Raw genomic sequence first — 21,595 nt, 5'->3', positions numbered from 1 at the left:
GTCCGTTCAAACTCCACACCGTCAGATGTAGGCCAGCCATCTGAGGATGGAACACTGGGCCCTGGGATAGGAGATCCGGAATGTCCGTAAGGACCCAAGGGTCGGACACCGACATGGTCCTGAGGCAAGAAAACCAAGCCCTCCTGGGCCAAAATGGAGCGATAACTATCACCCTTGCTCTGTCTCTCCTGATTTTCTTCATCACCAGGGGCAGTAGCGATAGGGGAGGGAAGGCGTAGGCTAGCCTGAAGTCCCGCTTTACCAGAAAGGCATCTACCGCCAGGGGGTTTTCTCTGGGATTTAGGGAGCAAAATTGTTTTAATTTTCTGTTTTCCCTGGTAGCGAAGAGGTCTACCTCTGGTTGTCCCCATTTTTGTACAATTAGGTCGAAGATGGAGGTGTTTAGGGACCATTCTCCTTGTTTTAGTGGATTGCGGCTCAGGAAATCTGCTGTGATATTTTCCTTCCCTTTTATATGTAGAGCTGTTAAAGATTGAAAATGCTGCTCTGCTAGCTGGAATAGCCGCTCTGCCACATTCATCAGGGGTTTGGAACGAGTCCCGCCTTGGTGGTTGATATAAGCCACGGTGACCTGATTGTCGGAGAACACTCGCACATGATGGCCCTGTAGATACATAAGTAGCTCCTTAGCTGCCTGCTCTACCGCTGTCAACTCTTTCAGATTAGATGACATTTCTATCTGATGATGCTCCCATAGGCCCTGTACCAGAATCTCCCCCATATGAGCCCCCCAACCGGAAGGGCTAGCATCCGTGGTGATTATGTGGGATATGTCATACTCCCAGGAGACCCCTTTGGATAAGTTATCCTTGACTAGCCACCACTCTAGGGATTCCCTTGTGTTTCGGGACAAGGTTAGCTGGCCCTCTAAGTAACCCTCAAGGATTCTATGATGCCTTAAGACCTCGCCCTGCAGTTTTCTTGTATGAAACTGTGCCCACTGGACTGCCGGGATACAGGACGAGAGGGAACCCAGAAGGGACATGACTTTCCTGAGGGACATGGTAGGGTTATTGGAAGCGTTCAGGACCTGATAGTGTAGGCGAACAAGCTTCTCCGGGGGCAGACGGCATTCCTGTTTCTCAGAGTCTAGGATCAGGCCCAAGAATTGTTGGACTCTCACCGGCTGTAACCGAGACATTTTAATCAGCCATCCTAACCCCTCTAGGGCAGACATTGCCCTTTGTAGTTGTTCCAGACAATGTTCTGCTGTTTTCCCTACGATCTAAGTAAGGGATCACCAGAATGTCCGATTCACGTAGATGGGCCATAACTTCCGCTACTACTTTGGTAAACACACGGGGAGCGACTGCCACCCCAAAGGGGAGGGCCGCATATTGGAAATGTTGGACTGACCCATCCAGCTGAACCGCCACTCTGAGAAACCGCTGATGAGCTGCATGAATGGGAATATGGTAGTAAGCGTCTTTTAAATCTAACACCACCATAAAACAGTTTTGAAACAGTAATTTTATTGTTGATTTAATTGTCTCCATCTTAAACGGGCGTATGACCAGGAACTCATTGAGGGATTTAAGGTTTATTATAGTCCTGAAGGACCCGTCTGGTTTGCGGACCAGGAACAAGGGGGAGTAAAACCCTTTCCCCGTTTCTCCCTCTGGGACCACCGTTAGGACCCTCTTATGGCAGAGATCATGCACCTCGGCCTCCAGGGCAGCTTGTTCTGGTGTGGAAGACCTGAGCGGGGTGACTTTAAATCGATCTTGGGGGACCCGGGCGAATTCTAGGCGTAGACCCACAGCTATCACCCCCAGTATCCATTTACTATTGGAAATCAAGGACCAGGCTGGGTAGAAGGCAGCTAGTCTCCCCCCTACCGGGGCAGCTAGTCATTGGGGCGGTTTTTTAGTGTCACGTGCTGGACCTTCTTGACGCCCCCCTCCTCCGAACATGAAACCTGTACCTCTCCTTCTTTTGTCCTCCCATCTGCACTGATCTCTGGACGGCCTTCTACGGAAATAGCTTTTCCTGGTAAAGGGACGTCTGTAAGAAGGATTCGGTAGGCTGGGGAACTTCTTTTTATCATCCTCGGCTTTCTCTAGGAGTTCATCCAAGACTGGCCCAAACAGATATTCACCCTCACATGGAATGGAGCAGAGTCGTGATCTGGCCTGGATATCTCCCGGCCAGCATTTTAACCAAAGGGCCCTTCGAGCTGCGTTAGATAAACTCGCAGTTCTGGCTGCCATCCTCGCAGAGTCAGCTGAAGCATCCGCCAAAAAAGCTGCAGCACTTTGGATGATTGGCAGCGTTTTTCGGATAGAAGCTCTTGAGACTCCTTCCTTTAGTTGGGAATCCAATTGGTCTAGCCAGACCATCATGGATCTGGCCCTACATGTGGCCGCTATCGCTGGTCTTAGAGCACCTGCTGACATCTCCCAAGTTCCTTTCAAAAAGGAGTCTGCTTTCTTATCTAGCGGGTCTTTTAAGGAGGCCATGTCGTCGAAGGGAATGGAGGATTTTTTGGAGGCTTTGGCTACTGCCGCATCCAGTTTAGGGGCTTTATCCCATCTGTCTACCACTGGGTCGTCAAACGGGTACCTCCGCTTGAAGGCTGGAGGTAAGGAGCCTCTTTTTTCAGGTCTCTTCCATTCACTATCTATTAGGCTCTGGACCTTATCATTCAATGGAAAGGCCTTCCGCTTCCTGGGATCTAGACCCCCGAACATCATGTCCTGAGCTGAAAGTTCGTTTTGTGTCTGCTACCCCCATGGTGGACCTTATTGCTTTAACTAGCTTATCCATCTGGTCTAAGGGGAAGCAGAATTGACTCGAGTCTTCCTCCGAAGAAGTGGAGGCCGGGGAAACTGAAGACTCATCGATCCTTAGGGCGGTCAAGGACTCTGAACCTGAGAAACTACATTCTCTTCCCCTAGAGGAGTCCTTTTTAGATAGGGCCTTTATCTCTGTCCTGATTATGTCCCTCAGGCTCGTGGTGAAGTCCGGCGTTTCTTCCGCTACCTGTATGGACAGGGGAGAGTGTAAGGGCCTGTCAATCTACCCCAGGGCCAACGTCCCCTTCCACCCCTACCGTTTGTCTCACGCATGGCTGACACAACTTTTTAGGGTGGCCGTCCGGCAAGGGGCAACTACAGAGGGCACATTCCCTGTGCTTCTGTTTTCCTGTAGCTTTCCTCCCCTGTGAAAAAAAACATAAGGGAACACTGCATCAGGGTACATTCACGGAGATCTCTTACCCATGCAGATGAGGCAGGTACCGGATCACGGAGGGAGGCAGGAGGGTCCTTTGTCCTGGAGGAACTTCTGTGGCTCTGTTCGCTCGGACGTTTCTGTTTCTTTTGCTGGCCACTCGCATGTGGTTTCACTGTGGCCTGTTTCTGTGGGTGCTCCTGCACCTCGTCCAGCTGCTCTATGGGGGCTTCTGTCGTATCCATCGCTGGCCTTCAGAAGCACCCCAGCAGCGTCATCTCCTGCCTTTTAAGGCCTCCTTGTCCGGATCAGCAGGGCTCTGGCGCGCACCTCCCACCCGGGACCCCTCCGCGACCCTCCCCCCGCAAGCTCCAGTCATCCTCCCCCCCCGGCCACCGCACGCCGCCCAGCATCGCCGTGCACACGCGGCGCGCGCCGGAAGCCGGCCGGCACCCGACTTCCGGTTTCGGTGTCCCCGGCCCCGCCCCCTCCGCCGCGTCACTTCCGCCGCCCGTCTGAGGCCTGCGGGGACGCGCAGAAGGAGCCGGCACGGCGCCCCCGGCTCAGGCCAGAGCCCCCACGCGCGCCAACCTGCGCCCGTCGACCGGGCGCCACCGCCGGCCCGGCCGGAAGAGGGGAGAGCCGACCACGGGGAGAGCGCACCAGGAGGGGCCCGGGACATACATACCTCCTGGTGCGGCAACATGGAGGCGGCTGTCCACTGGACCCCTGGCTCCACCTGCTCTCACCACCGTCGTGGAGACCTACCCGGCCCCACCGTGGCGCTTCCAGGGACCCGAGCTTGACCGAGGTAGGAGACCCCCTCGCTACCTGGGTCGGTCAGCCGGCCTGGGAATCCCTCGGCGACTCCATGATGGATGATCTGAAGGAAGTCCCGTCCTCTAGGAACAGGAAACCAACTGATGCGTGGGAGAGGTGCCGCCCTTTTGTATCTGTAGGTTTCCTGTTCCTGAAGGGCGGATCCCCTCTCTCAGGTGGTGCTGTCATGGACGACCGATAAATGCTGGCAGCCATGCATAGTACTAACAGGATTCAGACAAAATTGCACTCGTGATCCCTGGTAGTTTTTTTTTTAAATATATTGTATTTGTATGTACAGTATGTGTAACTAGAGATGTACTATTAGTTTTATTTGAAGTCTAAATTGATGGACACTCTTTAAAATTGAAAGGAACCAATTACATGAAAAAACTACTAATGACCTACAGATATGTGGCTAATCTGCAGGTTAACAGCATTTGTCACAGGGTGGCACTGACATGGGTTCAGTCACCGCTCTGTGTAAAGTGAGTGGTGGCTGTAACCACGCCGCCAGCACTGACTGACAGCCGGCCCTAATGCTGCTCTTGCAGTCAGTCAGGGTCGGGGGCTGCTCTCTATGCTCAGAGTGGTGAGGACAAGTGTTTTCAATATTCAGTATGTGTTTGTATGAAGAGACTAAAACAGCAAATGAACAGTTCCGATTATACTGCGGTCTAAGGGAAACAAATGTAAGACTCCAGTGGAGAGTGAAAATTGGATAAAGGAGCAGTGGAAAAACACTGGCTAATCAGATGAATTCAGATTTCCGTTGCACCTCGTTGACCGAAGGGTCAAAATTTATGATAAGCAGCATAAATCAATACAATGTGGGATATTTTCCAATTCACCTCCTCCAAATGTGCATGGAACAGTCCTAGAACATCAGGTAGGAATCCAAAAGAAAAAGCTGCTCTGGCATACGATAAAAACTTTACAGCCTTGATTTGGATCCCAAAAAAAAAAAATGGATGAAAAAATTTTTCTACTATGTAGAGCACCTTTTTCTTTTGGATTACTACCCAGCATCAATCAGCGGACCATTAATGGCAGATATCAACACTTCAGGCTTGTGGATGTGGAATAATGGTGTGGGGAACCTTTTTTTGACACACCACGGTACCTATGATAACTGTGGGTGGACGTTTGGAAAGTAGGGCTTACCTTAGCATTGTGCCAACCAAGGTGACTTCATCATAGCAGCTGTTTACATTTTTGGCAGAAGGACACTTTTAGCTGGACATGGGACACCAAGCCACAAGGCTCGTACAGTTATGGATTAGTTCCAGGAACATCACAGAGTTTCCCTTGCCTTCATACAGTAGACCTTAAATGGTAATCCTATAGAGCATCACTGGGATGAGGTAGAACAGGCTGCGCAGAGCATGACTGTACCTTTAGCTAGTTCAATAAGCTAACCTGTCCATAAGAGCAAATATTGGGAAACAATTTCAACAACTAGTGGAATATATGCAACAAAGAATTGCTGCAGTTCTGAAGGCCAAACAAGGTCCAACTCTATACTTGATGGGTCTCTCAATGTGGCCACTAAGCATAGATGATGGTAGACTGTGAAGAATGATCCCGACCAAAGTGGTACCACTATTATTCTCCCCATGCTCAATACTTTACATTTTATATGTAAGAATCATAGACTATACACACCAAGGCCGATTTCATTTTTTATTATTTAACTCCACACAATTAATAAAAAAGCTGCAGCTCAAGCACATCCATAGTATGGATTTATATATATATATAACCCTTTTCCTACCCCAACCTCATGTGAGATAGACCATCCACCAGGGACATATACAGCTTGTGATTTTTTCTAAGGGCTGGGACATTTCTGCAAAATCTGCAGTGTAAAGATTGTTCCTCCCTTAGCCTGCTGACAGTGCAAAATAGAACAAAATTTATAAAAACTATGAATTAAAGATAAAATTAGAAAAAAATCCCACCAAAATATGGATTTAACAGTTCTGATTTAGAAATTATGACATACCAGAAAGATATTGAGTCCCTTCATATTCAAGAGTTAAACGCATTGACAGTGACAACTAAAGAAAAAAAAATCCAAGCAAAATTGTAGTTTTTTTTATTGCACGGTTTACTAAAAAAAGAATGAAGTGGCAGATAGACCAGAAAGGGTTAATACATTTCCTACATTAATTCTGACTATAGATTTCTGACGTTTAGTCACCATATTTAGTGCCTTCCTTTATGTTGCCACTACCTCAGTTTCCCTGCTCGGTGGGATGGATATCGGTAGAAGAGGAGCAGTTGAGTTAGATCTTTCACAGCGCTACCGGTGCTACAGTGGCAGGCATGTTGGACAAAAAGAGAAGGGGTCACAGCGCGAGAAGAAGAAAGCAGGGCAATATAAAGGAGGGCAACAGCTATGGTAACTATACACTTTAAATATCATTTCTGGCAGCTTGCATTGTCATAAAATGTTGTTAAAGGCCAATGCCATTCAAAACTTTAAAATTAAAAAAAAATTGATAGCAATTTCCCAAAACCCCCGAGTTATACCAGGTGTCCAGGAAGCAGAGTTCTATGCTGCTGTTTGTATAGAGGAGGAAAAACCTGTGGTCACCTTTGATTTACTACACCTGGTGAGACTGACTCACTTGAATACAAAAACTTTGCATTTTCCTCCAACTAAAACTCTGGCTTAGCAGGCCGAAAGGATTTAGTTGACTATCATCAATCCGCAACTTTTAATGGCATGCTGTTATTCTTCATTCACCTCCGATTCCGTTTTTGTGTTCAATTTTTACTCGACCTTCAACGAAGAGCCTTAGCTTTTTTTTTTCCTTTTTTTTCTGTACATGAGGGCTTTTTTTGAGGGTCAAGTTGTATTTTCGATTGACACCATTCACTTTGCCAAATAATGTTTTAGAAAATGGAAAACAAATTCCAAGTTGGGTTAGTGCTAAAAATCCTGAATCCATTGATTTTTCTTTTTGTTTTTACAGAGTTCAATATAAGGTAGATGTGACCTGGCAACATGATCCTACTTGTGGCGATGCCAAACAAATATTTTTTAATTTTGACTCATATATTTGGAGATTTAAAAATAAATATCAAAATGCTAAGAAAATGGTGACGAATCACATTTTCTATTTAGAGACCAGTGGGTTTTTTCCCTTTGGTGAACCCATTTAAGCGCTTGTTTTTAGCATGACTGGTCACCCAGAAACTGCAAATTCTTGTACTTTGGTCTCTTTATGCCATTAACTTTAGTTAGTTAACTATATATTTTCATAGATTAGATTTTTACAGACACGGCTCCAAACACTTTTTTTGGTTTGTTTTTTTAACTTCATTATTTTCAGACAAAAAAGTCAGGTAACTCAAATGATTATATTTAAAAAAAAATTGTATTTTTTTTATTACAATTACGGTACTTTATTTTATAGTCCCCTTAGGGACTTAATTGCCACAAAGAGATTCATGGCAGTACATAAATAGTTATACAGCAGAGTTTGAAGTTAGATGAGGTCACAGCTATTAGAGTCAGGTACTGGCTCTATAACATAGCCGATATCTTCCTGGTATGGAGTAGACTAATTACCCTTCTGCATATACACGTACTCAGTTCATTCTGAAAATCTACGTCACAGGTTGTGCACATGATTAATCATTTTTTTATATAGTGGCCATAGCTTTAATTTTATTTCTTTTTTTATCCTGATTGAATTATTTTATTTTTTTTATCCTGATTGCCAAATTCCCTGTATAAATATTTTTGCTTCCTTTAGTAATCACTAGAAGGAGCTTAGGAGTTTACGGCATACTGTCATTAGGATGTGTGTTAGGCCTATAAACTCCCTAGTTGTCGCCATCAGGGTAGGTTTTTATATTCACTTCCATGCAGAGGATTTGGATCACAGAAAGTTATAAATCAGCCATGAACTGGAACCTAGGTAGAATTTTCACCTTATTGAATATCTACTATGTAAGTAAGAGAAAGGAAGTCAAAGATAACCACAGTATTTCCCGTAATATTAATACATTACCAGGTAATGTAAACGCCAACCATAATTTCAGCTTCCTAGATTCCTGAGACAGGTTATGGGGGCAGAAGGGAGGCGGTTCTGAAAGGGGCTGTCCCACAATTACAACTTCCTACGTAGCCACATGATAGGTAAGTATCCGGTCACTGAGGGTCCTGGGAAGTATGGCTTGGCTATTCAAACTGCGGACAGAGGATCCGCGTCAAACAGTGCAGCAGATCCTGGCAGTGGGACCCCAATTGATCACACACTTCTCTATCATGGATAGGTGATAAGTTGTAATTATGGCAGTATCCCGTTAACTGCACCATATTCAGGATTTTAGCTGGATCTGAAGCTCCAGAACATGTAGGAGATTAAAAAAAATGGAAATGCTAAACTTTATTCAGGGTAACGGGCTCGTGGTGACCCTCATACTGTTCTTTTTGTTGTCAAACATTAAAAATGATCATTTCACTGTTGCACTGTAGCAAGTGACGGGCAAAATTGAGCCATAACAGTTCATGCTGCAAGACTTTCATGTAGAAAAGTTTCAGTTTGAAATAGATTGAGGATCAGCAAATTTCACATCTATGTACAATTACTTTTGGCCAGAATAGTTGTACATTTGTCGTGGCATGAAGTCTTGAAATACCCAATGTCGCCATGTACGATAAGCTAGGAGCTTAGGAAATACTGCGCATTACATAACGTCATGGTAAGCCTTAGTTTAGAGGATGACGGCCATTGTTAGATTCCTATATTGCAGCATGCCTCTGTTCATTGTGCACTTTCCTGTCTGTGACCCCCAGCAGAGCCAGCCCGAGAGACCCCCTACATTATACCTGCTATCTTCTCTATTCAATCATCCAACCAGGATATCAACCGTATATAAATAATACACATATGTAAATAATAAGATACAGGGTGATCACTTTGAGGGTCTAGGAAGAATTGCAATGTGGTCTCCCAAACTAAAGGAGGGCAGAAAAAAAGGCACCATTCAGCTGGGAGCCGCCATTCTGAACATCCAAGACCGCATGCTCTCCCTATATTCACATATACAGAGAGAGATGAGACCATTGGACAATGAGACATCCCCAGCTGTCGAAAATCCACTATTCCACCAAAGGGTGAAAAAAAGATGCAGAAAACAGTACAGGAAAAATAATAATTTATCTGATTCTCTTCTCCATTTCCACCAACCATCAACAAGTAAAGTAAAAGACAATCCAATGAAAGCACCCTGCAACTTTAAAACGCAGAAATGAGCCCATGCAGTAAGGTTGCCAGGCGGTGGACAAGAATGCGGTGTCGGAACACTCTTCTCAGGCTGGAAGCGAACACACAGTCCCAAGGACAAGTATAGAAACTGCATCTCAGTCCGTGGAAATGGCAATATTCTCCCATTCCTATAGGTGGCACTGTTCACATCCTCATCACGATTAGGACAAGGGTTCAGAGGATTTGGTTTCTGTGTCGCTGTCACTCAGGTAGCTCCGCGAGGAATATTTAGATCAGTATGTGCTATCAAAGTTGTCCTGCTCATCAGCACCTCTGTCATAGCTCAATGGTTTTCTATAGCTTGGGGGGCTGAGAAAAAAGAAAAAGAAAGACTGTCATTTTTTCATTTGGGTAAGGGTTAATGCACAGTTATAGCTACATGAACATTCAGGTAACTGCACTCAAGCAGAAAAGACGTAATCTGCACGCTGTTCCCAGGGGTCTCCATACAATACATAGATCTCTAATCAAAACCATTACACCCCTAAAGCTAAATTAGCCACTTAAAGATATTCTTGTAAAAAGTGAACTTATGGCTCTTACCAAGGGAATCTGGTCAGCATTACATTCACATAGGTCAAATACATTGAAGATCACAATGGGTTAAACCCTTTGTTACTGCTCAGAGATTACAGGATGGAATCTTGTTTGTTGTCCCACCTCCTTTAGAAACTTTTGTCCTAAAACTAGCGATTATTCATAGCTTAGCACTACAAACATTTATATTACGTATGAAAAAATATGACCAGAATCCACAAATTTAGATCACCTTGTATTAGGGCTCATGCAGACAACCTTAGCTTTGGTCCGAGTGTGGTTCGTCAAAACATTATATGGCACTCGGACCAAAGTTATTCAAAAAGGCAGTGCACATGTCCAATGTTTTCCACAGATGGAGTGGTTTGAAGAAAGACATTATAACATGCATGATTTACCACCGATAATCAGATGCATTTACCCATTCATGTCTATGGGTCCATATCGGACCACACTTGGATGACGTCCAAATGTGGTCCAATTTGCACGGACAGGATAAATAGAGATTTTATTTTTAATTTCACCACACACTCCAAATCAGAATCTACCCCAATTCAAGTTTCCAATAAAAAAAAAAAAAATATGACTTCTGTATAAGAGTAAGAAACATTTCTTCCTAAGAACTACTTGTAATATAAAGTAGAACATCCACATACGAACGTCCTAAACTAATCGACATAAATGTAGCTTCCAAAAAGTGAACAAAAGGTGTCGGCTTTAACTCCTCAAAAATACGACCCATCCAACTTTTTATAGGTTTATTATTAGGATCCTTGTGAAGCATGTTTAACGATAACTATACAAAGTGTAGAAAAAAAAATAATACTAGCAAAAAGTGAAGTAGGAAAGGGTCATCTAAGCCTTCCTGTTATTACAAATGACCCAAATACGAAAAACCAAAGTATAAATGAGAGGGGGGTTATATGTGGCCAGAATTGCCAATATGCAGTTTTGTATGATTTTTGTTTTTTAGCACAGCAGCTCTCAATAGTTTAGTCTTAGACCACTGGCTTCTCAGTGTCATGTATTAGATGGCACCTCCAACGTTATTAGCATTTATGTAATTGTGTCGCCAGCCAGAAAGTTATTTCTGAGAGCAGGTGACAGTGAGCGGAGTCAGTGGCGTCAGCACCATCCAAACTGCAGAGAGAGATCCAAGTATGAGCAAAAATTAGAGGTGTCCTTTAAGAACCCATTTTTTTTAAACTGCTGATTTTTACCTCCACTTTCTCAATCATATGTGTGACGAGGAAGGTCCACTCATTTTCAAACTACCAAACAACGCAGAGAAAAAAAATATTCTATATATTTCTTCATGCTACCGAAAGGACTGCTCCTCACTGCATCTGAAATTAGCTTTCCCGTTCTCCGCAAAGCAAACGGTTAAAGTTCCAACGTGACACATTAATTCTAATGAATACCACCATCACCATTTATTAAAGAGGTCTGCAGATCCTGTGAAACTGCACAATGCGGAAGGAGAAACAGCATCATTAAGTACCGATAGCTACCATTCAATCATCATGCGGCTGTGGACATTAATCCATTTAATAGATGCAAACTACCTTCTTCCACTAATTAATACATTTTCCATGGCAATTTGCAGGGAAGTCTACTTTCCTTCCAAGTTTTATCTCCTGCTCATATACGCACCATATAACGTGTATACAATGAATACTTAACGTGCAAGATTTCCATGATTGGCAATGTAAAAGCTGATAGAAGTTGGAGAAAATCTGCAGAGAGAGTTGCAGCATTTAGTAATTGCTTATATCTGTGCCCACGTTCCCTCCTTCCTTGTATTCCCGATTTTCTACCCCTATGAATCTTTATTCGGCTCTAAAATGTGCCCTCCAGGCAGAAACAAATTGCGTTGGAAGTTGTGCAAATTGCAGGCATGTCAGAGTATTAACCCAGATCAATGAGCGGAGGGAGATTGAAAAAACAAAAGGATCTGTCAGGGAATGTGCCGCCTGCCCTGCAAGGATTCTCCTAACTAAACAAATAAATGAACATGCCCAGTCTGGCAGCCGTGTGCCCATATCTGCAGGTGGAGGGCAACAAAGCCCAAATTATCCAATTCACAAGTAACTTCCACCGGCTATAAAAGGTACAATGTGAAATACTGCCGACGAGCCTTCCATGTTATAGACTTAGGGCCCCATCACACATAGCGACTCACCAGCGATCCCGACAACGATATGAACTTGTCAGGATCGCTGGTGTGTCGCTACATGATCGCTGGTGAGCTGTCAAACAGGCAGCTTCACCAGCAGTCAGCACCAGCGACACCGAGCGCGTGCGTCGCTGTGTACCTTAGTTACCAGCGTGCTGGTGCAGGGAGCTGGTAACCAAGGTAAACAGCGGGTTTCTAAGCGCCGCGCGGCACTTAGAAACCCGCTGTTTACCTTGGTTACCAGCTCCCTGCATCAGCGCGCTGGTAACTAAGGTACACAGAGGGTTTCTAAGCGCCGTGCGGCTCTTAGAAACCCACTGTTTACCTTGGATACAAGCTGGGAGCTCGCTGATCGCTGCTCTCCCGCCTGCCACACGCAGCGATGCGTCCTGGCCAGCGGGAGACCAACGATCCAAAAAAGTCCAGGGCATTCGAGCACGATCAGCGATACCCGGCTGGGGGGCCGGTCGCTGATACCTGTCACAAACAGCGATCTCGCTGGTGAGATCGCTGTTGCATCACAAAACTTGTGACACAGCAGCGATCTCGCTAGCGAGATCGCTGTGTGTGACGGGGGCTTAACACCGGTGAGCCATTGATATGTTAATGGAGATGTTTTGTTTCATAGACCGTTCCGACAATTTTAAGAGAATTTATCATCAGGCTAGGATATCAAGGTTCTTTTTCACTAGATCTTTTTCACTTGACTATTCATATGAATACAGGTTACAGATTTTACAATAATTTCTGTAGTTCACGTTCTGGCTTTGCAGTGTAGATTGAGACATGATCTGCATCAGGGTTAATTACAGCTATTTATCTATAGCCTTCCAGTTGTACCAAAGAAAGACAACAACACTAACCACAGAAAAGGCTTTGTTTTTACTCCTCTGCCATTCCCTCATCTCTGGCAGAGACAGGCTATACTTTGTCTAGTCCTGGACTGTCTTAGGGTATGTTCACAGGTGGCTTTTTAGCAAGCTTTTTTCCCATTCAGCAGTGAAACACACTGAAAAACCGCTGAAGCGAATTGACATGCTGCAGATTTGTTGTTGCCTAGATCATACACACATCAGTAATTTTCTTGTATGCGAACATCACTCCGAGTTTCATCAGTGTTTTTGACCCGAGTTCCATCAATTTTTGTTTGATGAGAAAAAAATGTTTCTCCACCTTCTATCAGTCAGTGAAAAAATGAACAGCACTCGGATAGCATCTACGTGCTGTCCAATTTTTTCACGGACTGATTTCATTGCAGAGTTCGATCTGACACTCGGATTGACACTGAACAAATCTCTGCGATTTTGCAAGAACTACCATCAAAAGACTACGGACATGTGAACAGTTTTATAGACCATCATAGGTATGTTGTTATCTGTAAAAACCACAGATAGGACTTTTAAATGGAAAAAAACTGATGGTGTGAGCCCAAATAGTGAATAGTTTCAAAAGTAAGTAATAGCCTAGAAGCACCAGGGTATGCTTTCCTAATGGAGCATGCTCAATAGTTAAAGTGAACCTGTAAGCATTATTGTGCGCAGTAACCTACAGACAGCGTCAGGTCGGCGCCATTATACTGATGAAAATGATACCCTGGTTGATGAAATCCGTCTTGTGGTTGTTGTTCAATCTTAATTTTCAGTTTTGAGTTAATGATATGCTCATGCTCTGGGGCGGCTTGTGGTGGGGTCTTCATGTGGTGCTCTGTATGGCTGCTGAAAGGTCACTGATCCCTCACTGACCTGACCCCTAGTTTGCATTATGAATACCTGTACATACTGAAGAAAAAAAAAAAAAAAAAAAACTCTTCTGCAGGCAGGTGGCAGCCGTGGTATCTGCGCTGCAGCATAATTGCATGAGTAGTGTCCTAGTAATAACTACTCTTGATGTTATTGAGCACGTACAAAAAAAAAAAAAAATCAATTTGAAAATGGTGCCCGCCGCACCTGAGTAGTAGGAGCTGTGCCTTGCAGTCCACGATTGGACCAATTTGCATGGACGTCTGAATGAGCCCTTAAAGTAGAGTTCCTTAAACCCACCATCTCTCACAATCGAAGAGTTTGAAAACCTAGCTGGATGTTGACAGCACACCATTTACACAGAACACAGCATTTCTCAGCTTAAGAACTACAATAGGAAGACTTGGTGACTGCAATTGATCTCATCACCCCATGTAATCACATGAACAGGCACAGCATCTGATCAGTCTTGGAAAGAAATTTGTTAAAAAAAAGGAACACACACAATTGGGTTCAAAGAGGTTTTGAAAAAGGTAAAACAAAACATGCCAAATAGTATGTCTTGGTCGTCCCACTATATAACTTGGTATATATCACTGTACATTAAAAAGTATACTTATAGTTATATAAATCTACGGTACTCTTTACTCACTATGATACTTATGGAATCTGAGAGCTTCATTTAGCAGATCTTCTTTTTGTACCTTAGGGTTCGGTGCAACAGTTCATATAGAATTTAGAGGTGAGCTTGCCATACCTCAGAATGTTCAGTGTAAAACTAAACTGAACGGTCAACTCACATAGTCCATTTTTTTTCAACTAAAAGTGTTTTAAAAAAATTCCTGTTTATATTACAAAAAAAAAAAAAAAAAGTTTTGGAGTACCCATATTCTGTAGGCTCTCAGAGTGGTGCTGCTGAAGAGGGTGGAACCTGCACAGCACTCAATCAACCAAGCGCTGCTCAGCAGAGGGAGGTCCAGGCAGGTGATGGGGAGGAGCAGAAGTCTGTGCTCCCCAGAACTGTGATGCACATTAGTGGCATCAGAACACTCAGGACATTGCATCTAGCTCACGTTTGGCCCGTCTGCTTTATGACACGCTGAGATTTCTTTTTTTAAATAAACAAGTAATAAAATAGTGGATACGGACCTCTACTTTAGGACATAAAGGAAATGTTGGGGTCCCAATATACTATAAACTGTCCATAGAATAACATTTAAACTACTTGATGTCAACTCTACCGATTAGATGAAGGCTTCATTATCAATGTAATACCGTATTTGTTCTGGTAAGTATTTAATTGAAGGCAAAAATTCTCAAATTAGTGTCTAATTACATACAAATAATTCTAGATACTATCTTATTGATCTTCCAAACTTCTAGTTTACTACAGGCTAAGGAGAACCATTGCCTCTTCACCATAAAGAAGCACTGATGTGACTGCAGATTTAATCTTTTTATTTTTGCAGCGGAAAAAGAATAAAATGTCATACGGAGAATGGCGGCAGTCTCCCTTGTCTGAATGCAAAGGGTTACTCAGAGAAGTGTTAGATTGCTGCATTGTGACCATGGATAATAAAACAGGCGACAAGAACTGCAAACTCTTCCTGCTGTGCCGATTAATTTTCAGTCTGTTCTCTCACTAGCATCCTTAACAGAAAGAACTACACAAAGCTTAGGAAAAGTGGTATTTTCAATAAATATGTACAGAGGGACATTTGCATATCTGTGGATCACCAAAGTCTCTTACTTCAGAGGGGGAAGGATTAAGGTCACTCATGGGGGGGGCTGTAGAAGCCGCACAGATTAACAGAACAGCCTTTAAGACAGCACAGTGCTTAACATTCAAGGGAATGCATTTCCAGGGTTGGCACAATGTGCACAGTCACTCTGATCTTCTCTTAAAAGCTCTATGGGATTTTTCTTAAGGATACTGGCCTAGCGGTGCAAGCATGTTAAAGATCTTAAACTTGGGTAAGTCACTGTGGGAATCTCCCTGGCAATATCAGATAAAATTCTACACACAAGAACATAATTTGGTATGAAAATTAGACAAAGGACGGTAGGTTAAATGATAAAGTGTTTTTAGCTGTCTTTTTAGGGCATATTTTGCAGCGCCATCCAGGTTGACTACACAGGTAATCTCTCAGTGGGTGTCCCCAAATATCACCTCTTGTACATACTTCAAGGCTACAGTCGATCCAGCAGAGGTATTTTCAGCTATCTCAATGTACTACAAAAGCATTAAATCTTTGAATATATGCAAATAAAATCCAAAATGTATTACCATTTAACCAAATTCCCAACTAACCAGTAGATTACAATGTTGGATATATTCCACCAACTACATACTACTGCCAACTGCTACATAGAAGCATTCAAAAAAGTAATGTAAAGAACGAGTTTAAGAAGTGACGACCCACTTTGTTAAAAACAAAATGCCAGTTCTCAAAACACCGCAAATCAAAGTTAGTAATCCACTCAGTGCAGGGCATGCTATTGAAGGTTCACTCACAAGCAAACACCTACTGCTTTAATCACTTTCTGGCCGGTATAAATATTTCATCATCAGACTGTCTACTTTTTTCTTCCTTTTCTTATCTTCTTTTTTTGCCAGTTTGCCGTTTTTTCCATCTTTCTTGTCTTCTGGAGGCTCTTCTTCCTCTTCTAGGTCCTTATTTTTAGGCCCCTTTTTCACACTGCTTCCACTACGGTAAGATACTGTAGAAACTGAGGAGGAATCGGATTCGGAGGATGATGATGAAGAGGAGGATGATTCAGCTTGTTTCTTCTTTGATTTCTTTTTGGACTTCTTAGAATGTTTTTTAGAGCTCTTCTTCTTACGTTCCTCCTCAGAACTAGAACAAGAACTACTCTTTCGAACTCTACTTCGTCTGCTGGAAGCCCTTGAGAAGTCTACAGCAGATGCAGACCTCTTGAGACCAGAAGATGGCTCTCCTTTTTCTGTATGCAAGCTCTTCATACTTCTTACACTTTTTGTGTCATCATCCTCCTCTGAATCAGGATCAAGACTTTTCCTCTTAAACTTAATAGGTTTGTAGCTTAGAACTTCATTGATGGCAGCCTCAAGGTCTGGATCTAAGTAGTTGCGGTGTGAAACAGGCTGAGGATCTCTGCTTTCTAGTTCAATGTCTTCTCCAGGTGTTCTAGCTTGGGGAGGTACTGAAAAACTACGTCCAGAGGAGTGCTGACTATACAAAGACCTAGTATCACTAAACCCAATGCTAACAGAATCATCAAAATCATCTAGTGTGCTTCGAGCCATAGACAAACGAGTGTCAGAGCGGTTGGCCAATGTTGGACTTTCTATTCCAAAGTCTGAACGCCTACTGAGTGAAGGACTTAAGGCTGACAAGCCGTTACGTGGTTCATCTAGTTTAGAGGTGCTACGCCTTAGACTAGGTGGACTAGAAATACCAAAGCTCAGTGAGGATTTTGTTTCATCTTCATCTTCTAAAGTCCGCCTGTTAGAGAGACGACTGGAAACTACCGACACTTTATCAAACTCTGGGCTTGCAATGGACCATCGCTTGTCAAGTCCCTTTCTTGCTCGACTAGATGCTTCAGTAAATGCTTGAGACACCAGTGATGCCCGATCATCCAGGTCTTCACTACCTTGAGATTTTCTCCATGAAGTTACAGACATTGTATCATCAAGGGCACTTCCAGAAGAATCTTTCTGAACCCTTCTAAATGACCTATCCGGGGACTCCGATCTATCTTTCAGAGTGGAAAACAAAGAATCCACATCGCCTTTGCCACCTATAGAGTCCTTAATGTTTACTCTTTTTCTATAGCTGAGAGAGCTCATTACAGACACTGGCCTGTCATCCACCTCTTTGACTTGTTTGACAGGCTTTAGTTCTTTTCCTTCCTTCATTTCTGTACTCTGACTAGGTCTTTAGTTGTGTGAATGTGTGGAAGTTTGATGCATGATAAAATGGCATGAAAAGAGAAGACAGAAGACAAACAGTTAAGAAACAATATAAAAAGAGGAAAATGTATAACAGAACAAGAGCACGGAGTAGAAACAACAAAATTAAATGAAATTGAAGTAGACAGGATAAAAAAATAGCAATGTGTACACCTTAAAACCAGTGAGATGCAAAGTCCTACTCATCGTTTTGCACAGGATTATGCGCAACATCTGCCAGCATACATGGTATTCATGCGGAAGATTTCTAAAGTGAAAAATTATAAGACAAAAAAAAAAATCTTCTAAATGGAAAACTCCTCCACCTGTTCTACAGAATGAATATCTTACCTGGGCAAATGAGTGCTGAGGTGTGGATGTGAGGCAAATATAAGACGGACTCAGGCCTCCAGCAGGAATCCATAATTACCTTACTTATTAGGTTAGATAATGAAATAAAGAGATCATAATCTCTGCCAGAGATTGTAACACTGCACCAAGAAAAATGAGTTTGGGGACAATGTTGTTTGAGTCTCGATGCTGTGGCCCGTTGCTAATTGCTTGGAAATGACTAATGTGTAGAGTGATTCAAGCTGGCTAGAGAGTACCCCAAGTTATAAATTGTGATTGGTTTTGTGCTTAATGACGCAGACTATTTGCTGATGACCCTCAGCAGAGGGATACAATTGAAATAAACATGCTTCTTGAAGAAGTCTTCTGCTTTTATTGCCTGCTTCGCAAAATTACAACTGCAGTGTTTGCAACAGTGCAGAGATGAAAATAACATTTTCTGTATCTGACCAAGTTGCATCCAAATATGCAGCACCGGACCCTCAATCCGTAATTTCTGAACAAACGCCAACAAATTAACAATTAAGAGGAGACATGTTAGATGTTTTGATCCATAGGGGCCAGGTGTCGAGACCTCAACCAATTGTGAAATGAAAAAAAGCATTCACCTTCGAGACTAAAGATAGACCTGGACGTCCAATTAAGACTGTCTCAAGTCTCGGAGAACAGCGCTTCTGCTACCTTATTTTAGCAAGCAATTGGTTGAGGTTTCAGCGCTCGAAACCCTACAGATCAAAAGGTTCTGACATGTGTCTATGAGGCAAAAGTCCACTTACACTATAAACTGAAGCTCCATTTTCGATTAACATTGGTTTTGTAGTAAGAAAAATTTACCATTTTTGTAGTACATTTTCATTCTTATTCTGATGATTGCTTGCATACCTGAATAAATCCTTCAGCAAAACTCATTAACACATGAACATATGAATGGTCTGACGAGAATAAAAATACACCTAATACATGTGTTAATGAACTGAACTGCAGGAAAGAATTGTATTGTCAAATTAGTAACTTGAAAACTATAAGCTGAAGCGTGAAGGGGTATTTATATCTGGTATTTTTTACCATCACTTCATAATCGTGGAGATTTTATCCTCTAAGGCAATGCTCCCCAACTCCATCCTCAAGAACCACCAACAGGTCATGTTTTCAGGATTTCCTCAGTATTGCACAGGTGAGGGAATTCTTGCCTGTCCATGTGATCTTGAGGACCAGAGATGGGGGAACACTGCTCTAAGACCATCATAATCTAGAAAATGAAAAGAAATGCAGCACTGTCCAATTCAAGCAAATGAGGCTAGGTGGACAATTTAGTGGCCGGAAGAACAGCTACACACAAAAGCTAAGTCATAGCTTCTTGAGTTTCATCCATGTGCCATCTGTTTTATGTCCATGTGGCATCTGTATATTTGCAGCAACATTTTAAGATGTACATGATCAAATGCAGTTTTCTAGGTTAACAATGGCAAATTATCCGTAAAAACAGGATGCAATACGGATGTTCCATACTGGAGATGCCATTTTTTTGCGCGCAGCCATAGACTTGGGCGAGTCTCATCTGCTAAATGCACGAGAAATGCTGCAATTTTATTTTCTATTTGTACAAAAATGTAAAATTTAACTCGTCAAATATAAAATCACATAATAATAATGTGTACTGACCTAGAGCTCTTTAAACTACCGTCATCTGAGTACGCTTTGGAAGAGCTTTTGTTTTTGGACAGCCATGACTTTACTCCATCCACTCGGTCATCAAGTTCAGAGTCAGCGTCAGAGTCTCCATCACTGCCAGAAAGCAAGACACAAATTAGTTGTTCAAATAAAAAGGATTAAATCGGGTAACCAGGAGATTGACACATGCCAAAAATTGTCTTACAGGGTTAGTTGTAGTACAAAGTAGCATAAAAAGTTAGCAGCAAATAAATTATTTTTAGGTTTTAATGTTTAGATGTCGATTAAAAAAATGAAACGAAAGAGTCACCCATAAAGTATTGCACTTTCACTTTGTAGATTTTAGAGATTTGCTAGCGTCTGGTTCGACAAATTTTAATTTGTGAAGTATATCTAAATGTGACAACACATTTACATAAAATACTGGTCCCTACAGACACACACCATTCCAGCTATAATTCAGATAAAATGAAATTATAGCCAAAGCTTTAATGCAGTAATATCATTACATATGGACATACAGTACCTAAAGTACACATCTGACTTGTTCTATGTAACTTTAATCTGCAGGTAAATTGTGTTACAATGCTGTCCGCCAGCCTTCCTAAACATATGGCTACAGGGAGAAAATTAACTCATTTCCCCCCAGGAGTCGCCGGCTTTCAGTCATAAGAGAGGCGAGTTCATCACTCACTATACTGTGAGCGCTGGTTGTAAGCCTGCAGCCTGCCCCAATTTTTGATTGACACATGGCTCTGCAGCACATATGTGCAGAGTGAGTTGTCAAAATAACAGGGCGTGCTTACAACCTCTTTCACAGTATAGTGAGCGAGTGACTGTAATTACTCCTTGCACCTCTCATATGACTGAAAGCCGGCGGCCATAACCTACAGTAACAGAAATCTGAAGAACTTTTTAAATAGACTGTATTAGTTATCTTGTATTGATTCTAAGCTACAGATTGTGTTATAGCCTGGAGCTGCAATTCAAAATTCTTCTGACTGCCATTGGCAACATACACATTCTTAACAACCGAGCCAAGTGCCTGTAATGTAATGAGTAGTAATGTTTCTTACATAATATTCAGTACCGTTGTAAAGATTACTATTCATAGAAGGCAAATCATTACAGAAAGCTTAATGCCAGCAAGGAACATTAAGAGATTTCAGCTCTGAAGCTTGGAGAAATTTAAATGCAGCTCTGAACTGTAATACAGGCTCTAACTTAGGATCAGTGAAAAACAGGAAAAATGCAATGTATTTGCAAAGTTCTTAAAAATTTGGTGTCACTTTTGGTGTTATTTTTGCCAAAGCTAGAAGCGATGATATCCTATCCATCCAGTCACCCGACTGCTGTGGCCAATGACTGCAGGGTCATGTTACTGACAGACGTGACATCATCTCTTGCAATTCCAAAACAGACCACTGGGGGTGGTGGTGTTTGCTTGAACGGCAGCGTTCCGAAAAAGCTTGTAACATGCTCCTTTGATTATTTTTTTAATGATCGCCCTCGTAAGGTGCAAAAGTGACCAACTCAGTGAAAATAAATTTTGTTTCAAGAACCGTGCTTCACTAGTAAGCTGCGTTATGGTGCCGTCCATAAGATCTCGCCGGACTTAAAATCTATTTATATCATTATAACAGTCTGGTAAAGGTTTAGCATCAAATGTGAATGCGAAATTGCAGTGTGGAGACAGGTTCACTCAGGCATCTGCCTGCAAACCTGAAAGCATCACGGGTAATTTAAGCTGACTCGCCTGTTACAATAATTTAAAATCAATAAATATTTCAGCATTTCTGGCCTGGCATCTGTATTGGAGATGACTAGAGCAGAAGGCTGGGCGGCAGCATAGGCTGTGCGCGAGACAGGAGATTTCAGCCAAGGTAGCGTT

General features: G+C 42.7%; 2 protein-coding genes across 5 annotated transcripts in view; both read right to left on the bottom strand.

Moving 5' to 3' along the window:
• Positions 1 to 5,681: 5,681 nt before the first annotated feature.
• The window catches only part of MYO18A (myosin XVIIIA), a 410,894-nt gene continuing 394,980 nt past the window's right edge, over positions 5,682 to 21,595 (bottom strand). For all 4 annotated transcript variants that reach the window (XM_073565477.1, XM_073565478.1, XM_073565479.1 and 1 more), the window contains 2 exons: positions 19,696 to 19,818; positions 5,682 to 9,605 (listed from right to left, as the gene is read on the bottom strand). In XM_073565477.1, coding sequence (XP_073421578.1) covers positions 9,530 to 9,605; positions 19,696 to 19,818 — 199 coding nt within the window. In that variant the 3' untranslated portion in view covers positions 5,682 to 9,529. The remainder of the gene's footprint in view (positions 9,606 to 19,695; positions 19,819 to 21,595) is intronic.
• LOC141080342 (uncharacterized) lies at positions 12,297 to 18,436 on the bottom strand. The gene has a single exon (XM_073565481.1). The coding sequence runs from the start codon at positions 17,647 to 17,649 to the stop codon at positions 16,282 to 16,284; it is 1,368 nt and encodes a 455-aa protein (XP_073421582.1). The 5' UTR covers positions 17,650 to 18,436; the 3' UTR covers positions 12,297 to 16,281.

This window comes from Dendrobates tinctorius, unplaced genomic scaffold, assembly GCF_039654945.1.
Source record: "Dendrobates tinctorius isolate UK_male_01 unplaced genomic scaffold, ASM3965494v1 ptg000016l, whole genome shotgun sequence".
In the NCBI taxonomy this organism is placed as follows: Eukaryota; Metazoa; Chordata; class Amphibia; order Anura; family Dendrobatidae; genus Dendrobates; species Dendrobates tinctorius.
This window is presented reverse-complemented; position numbering and strand designations above follow the sequence as displayed.